Source organism: Lytechinus variegatus, chromosome 17, assembly GCF_018143015.1.
Source record: "Lytechinus variegatus isolate NC3 chromosome 17, Lvar_3.0, whole genome shotgun sequence".
NCBI classification, from domain to species: domain Eukaryota; kingdom Metazoa; phylum Echinodermata; class Echinoidea; order Temnopleuroida; family Toxopneustidae; genus Lytechinus; species Lytechinus variegatus.
The window spans coordinates 9,541,456-9,557,200 of NC_054756.1; the positions used below are offsets into that span (position 1 = coordinate 9,541,456).

The 15,745-nt window shown below is 34.3% G+C and overlaps 1 protein-coding gene across 1 annotated transcript in view; it reads left to right on the forward strand.

The window, feature by feature from the left end:
• The first annotated feature begins 3,934 nt into the window (after window positions 1-3,934).
• The window catches only part of LOC121430952 (plexin-B-like), a 31,646-nt gene continuing 19,835 nt past the window's right edge, over window positions 3,935-15,745 (forward strand). The window contains exons 1-12 of the mRNA XM_041628388.1: window positions 3,935-4,023; window positions 4,696-4,849; window positions 5,133-5,232; window positions 7,291-7,405; window positions 8,263-8,400; window positions 9,305-9,403; window positions 11,156-11,249; window positions 11,606-11,796; window positions 12,311-12,465; window positions 13,515-13,629; window positions 14,236-14,369; window positions 15,419-15,598. Coding sequence (XP_041484322.1) covers window positions 4,801-4,849; window positions 5,133-5,232; window positions 7,291-7,405; window positions 8,263-8,400; window positions 9,305-9,403; window positions 11,156-11,249; window positions 11,606-11,796; window positions 12,311-12,465; window positions 13,515-13,629; window positions 14,236-14,369; window positions 15,419-15,598 — 1,370 coding nt within the window. The 5' untranslated portion in view covers window positions 3,935-4,023; window positions 4,696-4,800. The remainder of the gene's footprint in view (window positions 4,024-4,695; window positions 4,850-5,132; window positions 5,233-7,290; window positions 7,406-8,262; window positions 8,401-9,304; window positions 9,404-11,155; window positions 11,250-11,605; window positions 11,797-12,310; window positions 12,466-13,514; window positions 13,630-14,235; window positions 14,370-15,418; window positions 15,599-15,745) is intronic.

The window sequence follows — 15,745 nt, forward strand, 5'->3', positions numbered from 1 at the left end:
TTCCTTCTTTACCTGTAACAACAACATCCCTTTTAAAATTTAAGTTAGGGGAGAGCAATATAAGAACACCCCTACTGTGGTTTGACCCATGACACATTCACATGACCCATTCACACACACACAAACATTTTGCACACACACCAACCTGCACACCCATTAAGCCCATTTTTCTGGGGGGGGGGGGGGGTATTTTAGGAAACGATCATATTCCCTATTGCGTATTTCTAACAGAAGAAAACTACAGAAAGGTTTTGTTTGAAAATACCCTTAAGTTTATATACAATTATGAATATGCTGGTTATACAAATGGTTTATTTGTTAGTATTTACAAGTTATTTGGTAGAAGTTTCGTATCGTTTGTTTAATGTGTAAACTACATGCAGACCCTTGCGCAGAACAGTCGTGTTGCGATGGGTCAGATGAGCAGGGTGATCAGGGGGAATGAGCAAAGATGTTTAATCTTACATGAATGCTCTATAATATTTTCAAGAAGTTCTTCATTTTCTTCTTATTCCTTGCTTTTGAGTTTGCATGAAAATTAAATTTAAGAAATGAAGACTGTTTAATCAAAGTTCTTTTTTAACTCAAATTTACCAGCACCGTGTCATCTTTAATTTGCTCTGACAAAAGAATTTTCTAACGTGTCATCAACCTTTTTAACAACAAATTCGTTCAGCTTCTCGTGTAAATAATAAATATTGAAACAAGATAGACGGATATTATGCATTAAAAACGGTTTCAAAATATCACGTGGAAGTAGTTGTGAAGCCCCTTGTAAATAGACTAGAGCCATCGACACAAGTCGGTTATGCGGTCGTCTTTTTCCTTCTTAATTTGGCCGTTGTAAATAAAGAATGTTCTATAAACCGTTAATTGTCGGATACATGTATTTCAACGTAGGCATAATATATTCGATAGGTTAAAAGGCTGATTATCACTTGCTGTGTTTGTCAAAATAGATTAACATAGTGGACAGTTCTTTTGGGTACGTGTATGAAGATGTCTCTCTCGGAGGTGGATCTGTCTTACAAGAGGTGTTCCTCGATGAATCGAAAGAGCAACTTACAGTTGCTACAAGTTCAGACCGAAACGCGACGCAGGTAATAATTTTCTTGTACAAGGTTTGATTGAAGTTAATGGAAATAAGACTTTAATTTCATGTACCAAACAGTCCACATGTGAAAAAGTAAAATCTAGCATTATAGTGCACTTGGTTTAGAAAACATTAGGAAAAAATCGAATAACGTGCTAAATTTTTAGTTATGGTATCACACGAAAATTGTAATATTGTTTGTTTGTTTTTCTAAAGCTTTGAGGCGATTTCTTTTTGTGATATGGAGACGGACACAGCGTGTTATCAACATGAAACAGTATTTTGTATATCTACCATTATGAGTTCTGGAAAATGCCCTTGTTATTCATGAAAAGAACCCCAATAAAAAATTGCTTTCTTCTTTTACAATAATGTGAAGAATCGGGTTGTTACAATCGGTATAGTCAACTGTGGACAGTACCAGACCTGCGAGCAGTGCATTGGTGAGAATGGTGGAAATGATGGAGATCCTTACTGTGGATGGTGTACTCTAGAAGCAAGGTAAATTTGCAGTATATTTACATTCTTAACCCTTCTCCCCCATCAAAAATTGACATTGGCCTATATGACAATCATTGGACTTGAATAAATTCCATATCCCCTCTTTTCGATTATACTTTTTTTCTACTTATTTAGTATCTCTCTTTTTTTAATGTTCTTATTTACATCGTCAATGTGCAATGATTCAAAGACCAGCATAATATACAATAAAATTTAACATAAGATATGTACATTTTATAGGAATAAGAAGAGAGAATATTAGATACCCATTGAATAGTAAGCACATTTTAATTTTGATCTTCATTTTGCAATTTTCCATAACACACACTTTGCTCTCCATCTTATTTTTCTAAGAATATTTCAAATATTTCTTTAAAAAAATATTTTCCTTTTTTTATTGAGAAATTGACTGAGAAGCTTAATTAAGTAATTCATTAATAAGGATGTAATGTTGTGTCCACTATCTCCGTGTCTAATGGCTTCATATTTTTATATCAACAATTTTAATATTAAAGTTAACAAATATTCACTGAATTTAACCCGAAGAGTCTATAATAATGACAATCTTATGATAAATGATAACAATAACACATGAAAATAAGAGGAGATTTTTTTCAAATGAATCGAAACAGATATCCATTTGACATCAAAAGTTTATCAAAAATTTAAAGGTGAATTCAGCTGAACAAAACTCTTCAATATAAGTAACGTTTTATTTCTAAATATTGTTACAATCAAATTTTCTTTAAAATAGAGTGGCCAATATTGTTCTACATTATTATAATTATTATTTTATCCAGTAAATAATTGTTAAATATTTTAGAAAGTTTAGAAATGATAACGGTCCTTTAATTGGAAGTAGCCAACAGTTAAATAATTTGAGCAATATTTATCTTTGACCAAAATGTTGTTTTTTTTTCATTTTTAAAGTATACCACTCCAGATTAATTTCGATTCACATAAGTATATATTTCTTCTTTAACTTAGCATGAACACACAGTATAACCAATGGTCTATCGTTATCCACAATATTTCCAGTAACAATGTCTGAGCATACCTAATGCTTTCACAAAAAACACTCATTCATATACAGAATGTTAATTACCCCATGACAACTGCTGCCTAATGATCTTTGCCTGTATTATAAAAAAATGTAATTTCACAATTTCCAAGCCGTTATACTTTGACGAAATAAAATGAAAAAAAGTTGAACAATCTCAGGCATTTGGTATTCAACCTTCAGAAGACATTTTAAGAACAAGTGAATTCAGTCCAAAGTAATACTTTTGTAGTTAAGGAAAAAATTTATATCGAACAGTACGTTTTTTTTTTTAGATTTTTTTTAGCCAAAAAGTTTTAGACAGTTACATTGTAAGACAAAGTATGCATATTTATTCTTCCTTTTTCAGTTTTAACAATTATTGTTTTTCTTGTTTATATTATTTTTGCCCTTTCCATGTAAAATGGAATATATTTTTTTTTTACTTTTTTATCAATATGACCAAGCATGGGAAAAACAGTCGTTAAATAGGTAATGTTCTATCTAAAGAATTAGCAGAAAAAGAAGGATTTTAATAATTGTTACTTTAATAATTGTTCCGAAAAGTTTGAATATATGAATTTTCACAATAATACTTGGTTTTCTTGTTCCCCCACCTTTTCATTCCAAGTTTTGTGTTAGCATTAAACATATTTTTACTGAAATTCACACCTTATGGATATGTTTTCCCGTTGATATTTTTTTTGTTATTGATAACAGTTTCACAAATTAAACCTTATTTTTTTCTGAGATATTTAACGATGGTCCAGCAACATTACATTTACATTTTCAAAGGACAGTTTATTAGCTAGAAAATACTGTAATGTCATTGGCGAATATCTTGCGACTTATCTTGACCTCAACTGAACTGTTTCCATTATCCTTCAAACTAATACCTTAAAGGATGTCATATGTATTCAAATCAATAGATTATAAGAAATATTACAACCAATAATAATAACATGGCAGAGACAGTCTTTTCTCACTCGTCTAGTTAGAGGGAAATAAACTTACTGCCAATTTAAAATCATGTTACAACTCTGTGTACATGGTGTATCAGCATATTAAGCTTTTGCATAAATAATGACTTTTTTTAAACAATATTGCAATTTGCAAGGGCCTTATAAAGGAAATGTCTATGAACTTTATCAAATGCCTTTTTAGGTCCAAAATTAAATGTTCCCCGATATTTCTATCGTCCTCGAATAATTGATATGCTTCATAATGCACTTTCACCTATATCCTTTCCACCGAAAGGTGTACCCGATACGAGGAATGTCCTTCCCCTGATGAATCTACCCGGTGGCTGTCTTACAATGTCATTCAATGTGTATCCATCTCAGATGTCCAGCCTGATCATAAACTATCTTATCAAATTACAGAACAAGAGGTATGTGGTGTTCGTAGACAAGAAGTTTTTGGAGTAAAATGTTTTTGGGTGTTCTCAAGTTCGACCATGGCCTTAAAGTTTTCTAGTCATGCTAGTGAGGCGCTATGGCAATTTCTTTTTAACAGACGCTTTCTGTAAACCTTAAGGGACATTTACAGTAAAAAAAATCCAGCCAGATTTTACATCGAAAATAACGTGAAACAAAAGACCCGATTTAACCGTGAAAATACTGTTGAATACTTAAATTAACTATAAACATTAAGGTGGAAAGACACACGGCATGTTACCAGAAATTTTGGAAATTTGTTTAGAATCTGCAGTAGAAACCTAAGCTGTAGGCCTACTAAACTATTCATTTGGAACGAGCTCAGTGCACTAAATATACCTTGTTCAACTTGTAAGACAAGTGACTCTCATCTGGGCCTACTGATTATTGGCCTTATAAATGTGTTCGATAAACAAAATAATAATGAATAACTCATTGTTTTCAATAAAATGCATTCCTAGGTTTAATTCTGAAACAATTATGAAAATTCTGAAACATTGAAAAGTTCGCTCTTACAACAAAATCGAAAGATATTTTTATTTCGTCATCAATAGGTAACAAAATTCCATTCAGTTATCTAAAACAATTCGCAATCAAAGGTTATCCTTTCTCTTTACTGACTCTAGATCAACATTACTGTACAGCAGCTTCCAACCCTGAAAGACAACCACCAATACCTGTGTGCCTTCGACACTTACGTGGTGAATGCTGTTACAACGCCTGATACAGTAATGTGTACAAGTCCTCCTGTGGACGAATTGCCCACAATCCCTGATGAAGGTGAGGCGAAATGTTTTAGTCTCATCGAGGCTCTTATGGCTTTGCCATTATTACATATCGAAAACTCGAAAACCTCAGTCTTTTCCCCCAGATTAATGACTGTAATCTTAACTAAACATTTGTATTTTAAGCATCTAAAAATCACCCATTTGGTTGCAACTTTCGAATGAGGGTCCATTGGCAATATACTGGAAAAAAATCTTTCTCACTAACCAGGTTATTAACGTCCTTGGAAGATATTTTTTATTCTCTTTGTTTTGTTTTATTCTGTTTCAACCACCAGATGACCATAAGAATTTGACTCTTTCCATTTTCTCAACGGAGACCGCAGTTTACTTCATAAGCACGGATTTTATCCTCTTTGACTGCACCCACCATAAATCGTATGTTACAAATTTCACTGGATATCTTAACACAGCGCTTTATGATATTGTATGAATCTAATAATTGCACATTTTAATTGGCTATGTATATTGTCGTTGTTTTTTCTTTATGTGATAAATTTTGCCATGCCCCATGTGCTTAGATAAATTTCAGGAGCATCTTGGAAATGATATGTACTAATAAGTTATGGCATCTATCGTGTGTTTGCTTAAAGAATCTGCCACTTCTTTACGAATAAGAACTTGCAAGTAACTCACTTAATTTGCAGTAAAAAAAAGAGGGTGTTACAATGGCCCTATGCTTCACATTTCTCTGAGCTCATTCTTGCTAATAATCATACGTACAGTAATAACACATTCCACAGGTTACATATTATGTTTGATTTATTAAAAGGAAATGTAGTCGCGATTATATTTTTAAAGAAGTTGTGCAGGGAAAGTTATCAAGCAAGACACTTTCACCATTGACGGTACAGATATATAATCATAGTATTTTCTTTCGGATGAATATTCAGCTGTTTAAGTCGCTCCTATATGACTCAACTGATCTCGAGACAAGTCTCTAGTATACTTATACACACGTCTATTGATCAAATTTGTTTTGATTGTTGACTTAAAATACAAATTGAAATGAGTTTCAGATCTCTCTCCACAGCAAAAGAAAAAGAAAATGTAACATGGTGTGGACTTTAACATCAATAAATGAACGAGTAAATGTTTCAGATCATAAATTGGTATTAGGCCCCCGCCCCATCGTTTTTCCAACGTTTATTGATATGTAGGATGGTAATTTTGTGAGACTGTTGCCAGTCCAAGCTTCGAGGAATATCTTAACTATTGAACGTAGATTTATTATTATATCCAGGCCTGATCATATCTAGCATAATCATTCTAATGCTTAAACAGACTAATCGGAACACCCACACAAACACCCTCACGCAAACCCACCCATATCCACATTATATTTATTCATATTTCATTCTTGCATTTACAATGGCTCTCTAATTACGTTTATGATTACTTTTGTCTACAGTGCTTGAAATAATTCTTAAATTGACCCTTTTACTGATCGGGATCTAGTTATCAATCTAAAATATGCGTAGCCATGTTTATTGAGATACGTAAGTTTTACTTAATTCAAAACGTGCTTAAATGATCCGCTTTCATATCAGAATATTAAATTTTTTCTGCTGGGGCTTCGCGCTCGCGTTATTAATGTAGGTAGATAACTATCTTTTTCATGATTTAGAGAACATTAATAAAGTGTCCTTTTTTAGGTCTGAGATCTATTTTTTTCGTCAGCGCTTCGTGCTCGCATCAATCAGTTACATTCCCTTCATGATTTAAGAAAGTGCTCAGAATGTGCATATTTGAGGTCGGAATGTCAAATATTTTCAGCTCATGCTTCGTGCTCGCATTATTGAATTGCTGAAATATGTATTGTTTTCATGGCTAACTGCAAACAGTATATTAAGAATTTATGCTTGCGTTTTGCGCTCGCAGTAATTATATAGTTACATACGCATTTTGATCAAGATTACAAATATTGCTTTGAAAGTTAAATTTTCAGGACCAAATGAAATTAAAAAAAAAATGCTCGCGCTTCGCTTTCGCTCTACTTAAAATGGGGCTTATGAGATTATTACATATTCATGATGTTCTTTGTTGTTCTATAAGAATACAGGTAAGATTACAGTGACTGTTAGGACTTCCCCGCCGATCGGTGAAATGTGGGTGGAAAAAAAAACACCCAACCCCCTATTGACAAAAGCTGGATCCGCCAATGGATCCTGGTGGATGTTTCATAAAGCTGTTCGTAAAGTTACGAACGGCTTTACGCACGACTGTAAAATGTTCTTAGGCCATAGCTCAATTACACAGGGATATCGCATAGTGCAAGAAAGGATCACCAGTTGTGCGTAAAGTCATTCGTATCTTAGGAACATTACAGCTTCATGAAACACACACCAGACCGGTATAAAATAATATAATGCCTTTTTAAAAAATGTCAATTTTACTGTAGTATTAAAAGGAATGTAACTGAGTTTTCTCTTTCAGTTGTTCGTCCTGCGTCTCAAGTGCATGGCCATGTGACTGGTGTGTTTATGACAACATGTGTACGCATGTTAGCAGCTCATGCCAGGACGGTGAAACAGTGGTGATTGGAGAAAATGTAAGCATTTCATCAGTGAAAGCATAGGCCTACCTTAACGCTTTTCACCTTTGACCCCTTAATACGTGATTTATTTAGTCTTTTGTATTGAAAGAGGGTTAATGTAGTACCTCAGCTAATTGCTGAATGAAACATAATGTTTGTAAATATTTGAAAATTAGTAAAACATACTTTTTTTCAAATCGCTGAATGAAAATAATCTAATATTTGTTTCTTCTCCTACCTAAAACTAATGTTCATTCTTAATGAGAATTTTAATAGCATTATTTAGTGAGAATAACTCAAGATTTATCTTTTGATTTTTGGTGTTATTAAAGTTCTTTCAGGCAAATTGATTTCAAAACTCAAAACATAGATGTACCCTATTTGATTCATGCTTTTCAGCGTTGTAAATGTGTGTATCATGTCACCATCTTTGATATGTTAGTTACCCTCATCATTATTATATTGGCATAACTAATCATCATCTTCATTATTATTGTTAATCATCATTGTATCATAATTCCTTATGATAAATATTCTACTATCATTGACTATGTTTGCTTGGTGGTGTTATTAGTAGTAATATTACGCGCTTACAATAATAATACTTGGCTACTTCTACGACTACTACCAAAGCATCTATTATATGTAGTAATGTTCAATTAATTCATGTCAAGAACATTATCATTACCAGCATTACCCTTATGATTTAACATATTTAAAATTATATATAACTCTCCATTTAAATTTGGTTAAGGAATGTCATAAGAAACACATAACTGATTGAAAACATTTAAAGCTCTCCATTTAACATTGGTTTAGAAATGTTATAAAAACACATAACTGATTATACCCGTTGAATTTCCTACATTTAGAATCCCATAGGCTCTGGAGACAAAGGACAGATTTACTGTCCTCAGCTGGTTGGTACATCGGAAACCTTCTTCATACCAGTGAATATTCCTTCAAGTTTCTCATTTGTGGCAAGAAATATTCCTACAGATCAAACAAAGGTACTGATATGATGTAATGTCAGTTGTAACTTGGAAGTTCACATTTAACCTTGCATTCACGACATTTGGCCCACTGTTACTCATTGCAATACACCTCAAAAGCAAAAAGAATAGGCGAAGAGGATGGAAAAGGGTTGAGAAGTGACGAGACAGCGTTGCCCATCCATATCAAGAACGCTGTCACTTTTCAGCCATTTGCATGATTTACCCTTTCCACCCTTCCAGTTTTTAAAGTGTATCTTACCATACCCCCATTATTATATCTGCTTACTACTGATACTGCTACAAGGCGAGGGCCTACTGCCGGTTCCTGGCGCTGCTGATGTTGCTGCTCTAGTACTCTTCATTGTCTAGACTACCAATAGTTACTTCTACTGCAGTTAATATTGCTGATGCGGCTGTTGTTGCTGCCACACTTACACTCTAAAAATTCGAATGTTAAATCAACATTTGAAAGGTTGGTGGAGTGACAGCCTTTTCCAAATGTTACATCCAACCTTGTCTAAAGCTGAATCCAACATTTAAGTGTTGGGTAGAACCATTTAAAGTGGTAAATTCAACATTAAGAAAATGTTGTCACTCCTCCAACCTTTCAAATGTTAAGTTAACATTTCTTGTTTTTAGAGTGTAGTTTCTCTGAATGCTAGATTTTATTTGACTGCATAGCCACAAATGATTCTACAAATAGGCCTATATACCTAATATTATACGGACACGGCTATTAGCATGCATATTTTAAATCACAGTGATTTAACAAAACCATAATCAATTTATCATCCGTATCATTGTTATTATGAAGTATTGAACGTATCGAACCTTTGCTCTCGATAAGAATCTTATTGTTATAATATTGTCGATGACAAAACGTGTATTTGATTATCTTTTTTTCATTCAATATGCACAGATCCAGTCATTCGACTGTATTCTTCTAATTGATGGAGATGAGACACGAGTAGAAACTGCATTCGTCAATGAAAGTTATGTTCTGTGTGGGGCTAAAGAGGTGAACATTACTTTTTTAAAGTATTCAAGTCATATCGTGTAGCGTCATTATCCTGCCAAATACATATATTCTATAATTTACTAACAAAAGGTATTAAATTACTTTCTTAATATTTAATAGATTCATACCTGTCGATGTACATCTACACTTTTTTTAATATCTAAAGCGCACATTCATGCTTTACATTCTAAATTTAGTGATAGTATGTACTTTGCTCCAGGAACAGTATTTTCCGTATCTTTGACAAATTCAAATCACAGAAACGCTCAGTAAACCTATAATTCTCAACCGCATTCTCGTCGAGCTATTCCTATGCGAACATTGACACTCCTATATAGCTTTACTTTATCAATAAACACTTATATCTCGCCCACGTCCACTGTCGATTAACACATCTCTTTAATACAACAGTGAGGTCAGTACACGTACACGAAGTACTTTTGACTTTATTTCCATAGAGTTACTAACAATAAGTAGCTCCATGCCATTCCCAATGACAGTTAACATCATTTATATGGACAATGGGGAGGCTTAACAAGACCAAACGGAATGCGCTAACAAGAAATTAGATTATATACGAGCATTTCCCTATATCCATCTCCAAACCCTCTTGTGAAGCAAATACTAAATATTCAAATAGATGAAGTATACTCTGGCGGGCAGTTTTTCTCAACCTATTTTTACTCGAGAACCACTTTTGACTGTCACATTTTTTTCGACTACTTGTTTCGAATCTAAGATTGTCTCGGCAATTATTATAAAGAGCATATTAGTGCATAAATTTATGATCTCTTGCTGCAGTGGCGTAATTAGCAAAAAAATGAGGGGGCTTGATATGGCTTATCGCGTACAATTCATAAAATGATGCGGGCGAGCATGGCGAGCAAGCAAATATTTCGACATTCTTTTTGCAAAATCCAGATTTGTGATAGATTTTGACTTAATATTGAAAAAAATAATATCATATTTCACCCTTATCAATTTTCTTTTCTTTCCATTTCTCTTTTTGTTTTTTTGGTCATGACGTATTTGAGGCCAACAGCCGCCACCCCCCTCCATCTGTACACAAGTGTTCTGCCGCTGCTGTGAAGAAAATTCAGCCCTTTTCTCTCAAAACACTCTTTTGGCTTTCCTGTCGGATGTTTTATGTTTATGTGTCTCTGAAACTCTGACGGTTTAAGCACCTTCATTGACAAAAACTTAAGCACATTCGACACACATTGCTTTTGGTTTTGCATCACTGCGCAGTTATGATAAATTCAAATTTAATGTATTCATGGTCACATTTTCTTATAGTTGCTTTCTGAGACTTTTCAACTATAGATTTGTTCCCGGCCCTCACCATATCGCTTTCGAACAATGTCCATTTTGATGAAATTATGTTTCGAAGCATATTCGAAACAATCAATTTGAGATATAAATGCATTTGCAAAGGTCCGGTGAATGGGCGATAATGGATTTCATACACGATTTGCTTACATGAGGCCTGAGGTTCACATCAAAGCTAGATCGAAACCATCCAATGTGGATGTATATCACAACATGCTACCTATAGGCGTGCCTGTCGTTTAGCTTTGTTTGACCCACGGAAACCGATCAAACATACAATTTCGGACATTCAGTTGTACAATAATTTTCCCCTGTTCTCCTCTGGAGCTTCTCGCGACCACCTGAGAGAGCTTCGCGGCCCACCGGTTGAGAAGCGCTGAGCCTAGCCTAGATCTTTATTTTAAGTATTAATATTTTTTACAGTACATGTATGCTGACGACATCCTTCAGAACAATGTGAGCGTCTCCGTTCAGTGGAATGACCAACACTATATAGATGACCCAAATGATGCGTATGGTATGACAAAAAGTATCTGCAGTATTTTTTCTTTATATTCTAATTTGAAACTTCTTAAAACATTAACGTATTAATTAAGTTATTTTATGTGTAGTAACTTTAGGCACAATAGTAAAAGTAATAGTAAAATTTCAACTTCCGTGCTCAACACCTAAAGTATTGAATTATTTATTATCAGCATAACAAAGTAACTACGATTCATTATCTTATTGTAATTTTGATGAGAATAAATTGCCCGCAATGTTTAAAGATGTGGTGTACCAATTTTTGAAAAATTCCTACGTAAAATGTGAGGGGCTTGTATTTCGGATTGCTGAAATATCTTGTAATACGAACAAACTTCTTTTGCCTTGTAGTGACTCTGTACAAGTGTCCTGCCAACGGTGGAAGCTGCAGCCGGTGTCTATCTCCGGAAGCAACACCTTCGTTCTTAAACTGCGGTTGGTGTGGGAATGACTGTAATGTAATTGAGAGTGATGTTTGTCAGAGCAATCGATTTGTCAATCAGAATGAGACCATTCTTTGTTCAGCACCAGTTATAACTGGAGTAAGATGATTTTATACTTCAAGGTTTTTTTAAAGTATAGAGTCAACTCGTCAATAGTCTGCATCGCGTCTTTTATACCAGAATTCCCGCTGTAAGCTAGGATGCTATCCCGGGATGCTATGTGCTTTTTTCATTGCAGCTTTCCTGCAGTCCCCAATGTTTTGCTTACGATTACTGCGATGATTTTATTAAAAGCGGTTTGCAAGATTGTGTTGGGGTAAGAAGCTTCTCTGAATTTGACAGGGTGTCTTTAGAGTATCTTCTTGTTGTATTTAACAATATTTGATATCGGCAAGCAGAAATGATATACATTTTTATTATATTATGATTTTATCATTTGTTTTCCAGAGCAAAATTGTAAAGAACTGATACATAGTCAAGTGATAACCATTACTTTTTGACTAATATGGCTAAGGTCTATGCCTTTGATTTTAATTATATTTACGAATTATCAATGATCTTTTTAATACATGTGAAAGGCCAAAATACCAAAACTAATCTTTCTTTTCTTTAGTTTTATCCCATATCAGGTCCAATTAATGGCAGTACAAGATTGGAAATCATCGGAACCGACCTAGGAGTGTCATTTATTGATGTTCTAGAGGTTACTATAGGAGACTTGGTGTGTAGCCTGACTGACATGGATTCCTACTATCAGCCAGGGCAGAGGTAACGGTGTGGTATCGGGAAAGGGGACTGCAAGGCTCTTGCAGGGCCATGAATAAATATTTAATATTGCAGACAAATAAAAAGCGATGTAAAATGTAAAGATATTAAATAATCATAATTATTTTGTGATATGTTTATTACATCATACTCCAAGAACATAGCTAAGAATTATTTGTTGAAGATACCAGGTATGCACCTTAAAGGTCAAGTCCACCTCAGAAAAATGTTGATTTGAATCAATAGAGGAAAATCAGACAAGCACAATGCTGAAAATTTCATCAAAATCGGATGTAAAATATGAAAGTTATGACATTTCTAAGTTTGGCTTATTTTTAACATAATAGTTATATGAACGAGCCAGTAACATCCAAATGAGAGAGTCGGTGATGTCATTCACTATCTCATTTTTTTATTGTTTAATTTATACAATATTTCAATTTTTACGAATTTGACGATTAGGACCTCCTTGCCAGAAGCACAAAATGTTAAAATAATGGAATTCCACGTGTTCAGGGAGGAATGAAACTTTTACATGACAATGACAAGAAAATAAAAATATTTCATATTTCATATAATAAAATACAAAAGAAATAGTGAGTGAGTGATGTCATCAGTTCCTCATTTGCATACTGACCGAGATGTGCATATAACTGTTTTGTGAAATGAAGCGAAACTTTAAATTCCATAACTTTCTTATTTAACATCCGATTTTGATGAAATTTTTAGCGTTATGCTTGTTGAATTTTTCTCTTTTTATTCAAATCAAGTGTTTGTTGGGGTGGACTTGTCCTTTGAATTTGTATTTCGTCTTCCTACAGTCTTTGTGGTACACGTGGTAATTTTTAGTATGCATCATACGTCATTCAGTAATTTATTTGTGCACGTCATTGGTTAATTGCCATTGTGCTTGTCATCTCTAATTCTTTCACTGATTCATGATTCATTAAACATAGTACAAGAGAATATATACAATATTATTTGTCTAAGTACACATATTAGTTTCTCATCTGTAAATAAGTTATTAAATGACACACCGTCTCTCTTTTCAGTGTAAGTTGCCTAACTGGATTATCCCCCGCGGTAACATCAGGACACATCGCGATTAAGATATGGTCTGGTGAGAGGTCTAGAACCGGAAACAGTAGTGAACAGTTCCACTACAGGGTTAGTGCATTCAAAGGAACTCTAATCATTTATTCATAATGCTAAGCATACTAAACACTTTGGTGAATTTTGTTAGAAAATCTATCATTTTGTTTACGAATTCACATGTTGGGCAGTTGTTATCAAAAACAATTCGATGGAGCTTAAAAAAGAAACATTAATTTAATGTTTCTTTTGTAGTTCCATCGAATCTTTATCATCAAATTGGAATACTATGAATCTAGTTGAATTTAAATCAACTTTTGATGATAAAGATTTCTGTTTGTTTCAAACACACAATACTTTAAACTTATAATGTTCATTTTCTTTATTGCCTGATAGGTCTACATTCTTTAACTTGGGTGCCATGCAAATTTTCTCAATGAATTAAGGAAACGCCATTTATGCTCATTAAAAAAGAAGCCAAATTAATAAGGGATAATATTATGGGACGCCACTATGGAATAACTAGTCTATATATTTAACTGCGCATAACGATGTAACAACACGTCGGTCATCTTCTACATGTCCTACTGCTCCAACATAGTTGTTGACGCCCATTTTGGGTTGTTTGTTTCTGTTCGCAATCGATTGATAGATAAACCTTCACTTATATTTTTTTTGCAGGATCCCGTGATCTCAGGGTTTAACCCTACTGAGGGACAGGCAGCGGGAGGGACACGGGTCACCATAACAGGAATGGACCTGAACACAGGAAGAGTCATCGAAGCTAGATTCGGAGCAGCACAATGCAACGAATTGTGAGTGTCAAATCTCAAATATTATGACAAAACAATGCGTGAGATTGAAATACAGGCACTGTATGAAATAAAGAAATGCGAAACTGAAGTTCGGAAGGTTAGTTTTTGTCTCCGCTTTTCTTTTTTATCACACGCACTCACCCTCAAATATACACACACGCTCAAACACATTCCCTCGTAAAAGGACAAGTCCACCTCAACAAAAACTTGATTTGAATAAAAAGAGAAAAATTCAACAAGCATAACATTGAAAACTTCATCAAAATCGGATGTAAAATAATAAAAAAGTTTTGGCATTTTTAAGTTTTGCTTCATTTCACAAAACAGTTATATGCACATCTCGGTCGGTATGCAAATGAGGAACTGATGACATCACCCGGGGGCCACTTCCATTCACGAGTGGATACCATGCGCGACCATGGGGTCTCGAAAAGCACCCTAAACACGTAATTTCCATATTCTGAAAATGCACCCCTTAACAAGTATTGGCGTGTGAAATCCTACCCTTTACAAGTATTTGAAACAAAACGATACTCTTGGAAAATATTCCCTGAAATGAACCCCTAAACAAGTACACAAATATTTTATCGTTACGGGTCCTTCGGTCGTCGGCTTTACCTTATTTGGTTTAGTACGACCCCACCTTCTACACCTCGCGCAAATCGGACTCTAAACACGGAGTGTTGAGGCAAAAAGGACATCCTTTACAAAACATTGTAATTTTGTTTTATCTTCCCTGCAAATTCCACCCTAAACGCGTAATATTCCTAGCGAAATAGATACCACTTTTTCATTATTTTTGTGTTTTTGACACCCTCATCACGTTAGGTACGTAACGTGCCCTATCGTTACGCGCATGGTATCCACTCGTCAATGTTAGTAGCCCCCGGGTGACATCACTCGCTCAACAAAGTTGCTTTCTTGGACAGTGAAGTTAAAACTATCATGGAAATCCAATAACCCATACATGTACCTCTTACCATTAAAACAATGCAATTTTTTACGACTTTCACTTTTGAGCAAGTAACCGATTTGCTCCCATCTTTCAGGATGTTCGAAAATTCGACGATGACTTGTATTACAAGCGGCATAACCATTACTGGAGAAACCTCTCATGTCAGATTGATCATGTCATTTGATGGAGTTGAAAGAGTGTTTCGGGAATACAGCTTTACCTACAAAGTAAACCCGGTAATAACTGATATAGGCACGCCCAAATCCATTCTGTCGTAAGTATATATTTAGTGGTCTTTTTTATATATATTTTCCCAATAATGATTATAATAAAAAAAATCCGTTAATTTCGTTAATACAAAAAATGAAGACATTGGGATTTCTTAATATTTTCATTTCACTGATTTAAGTTTCCTTTTTGC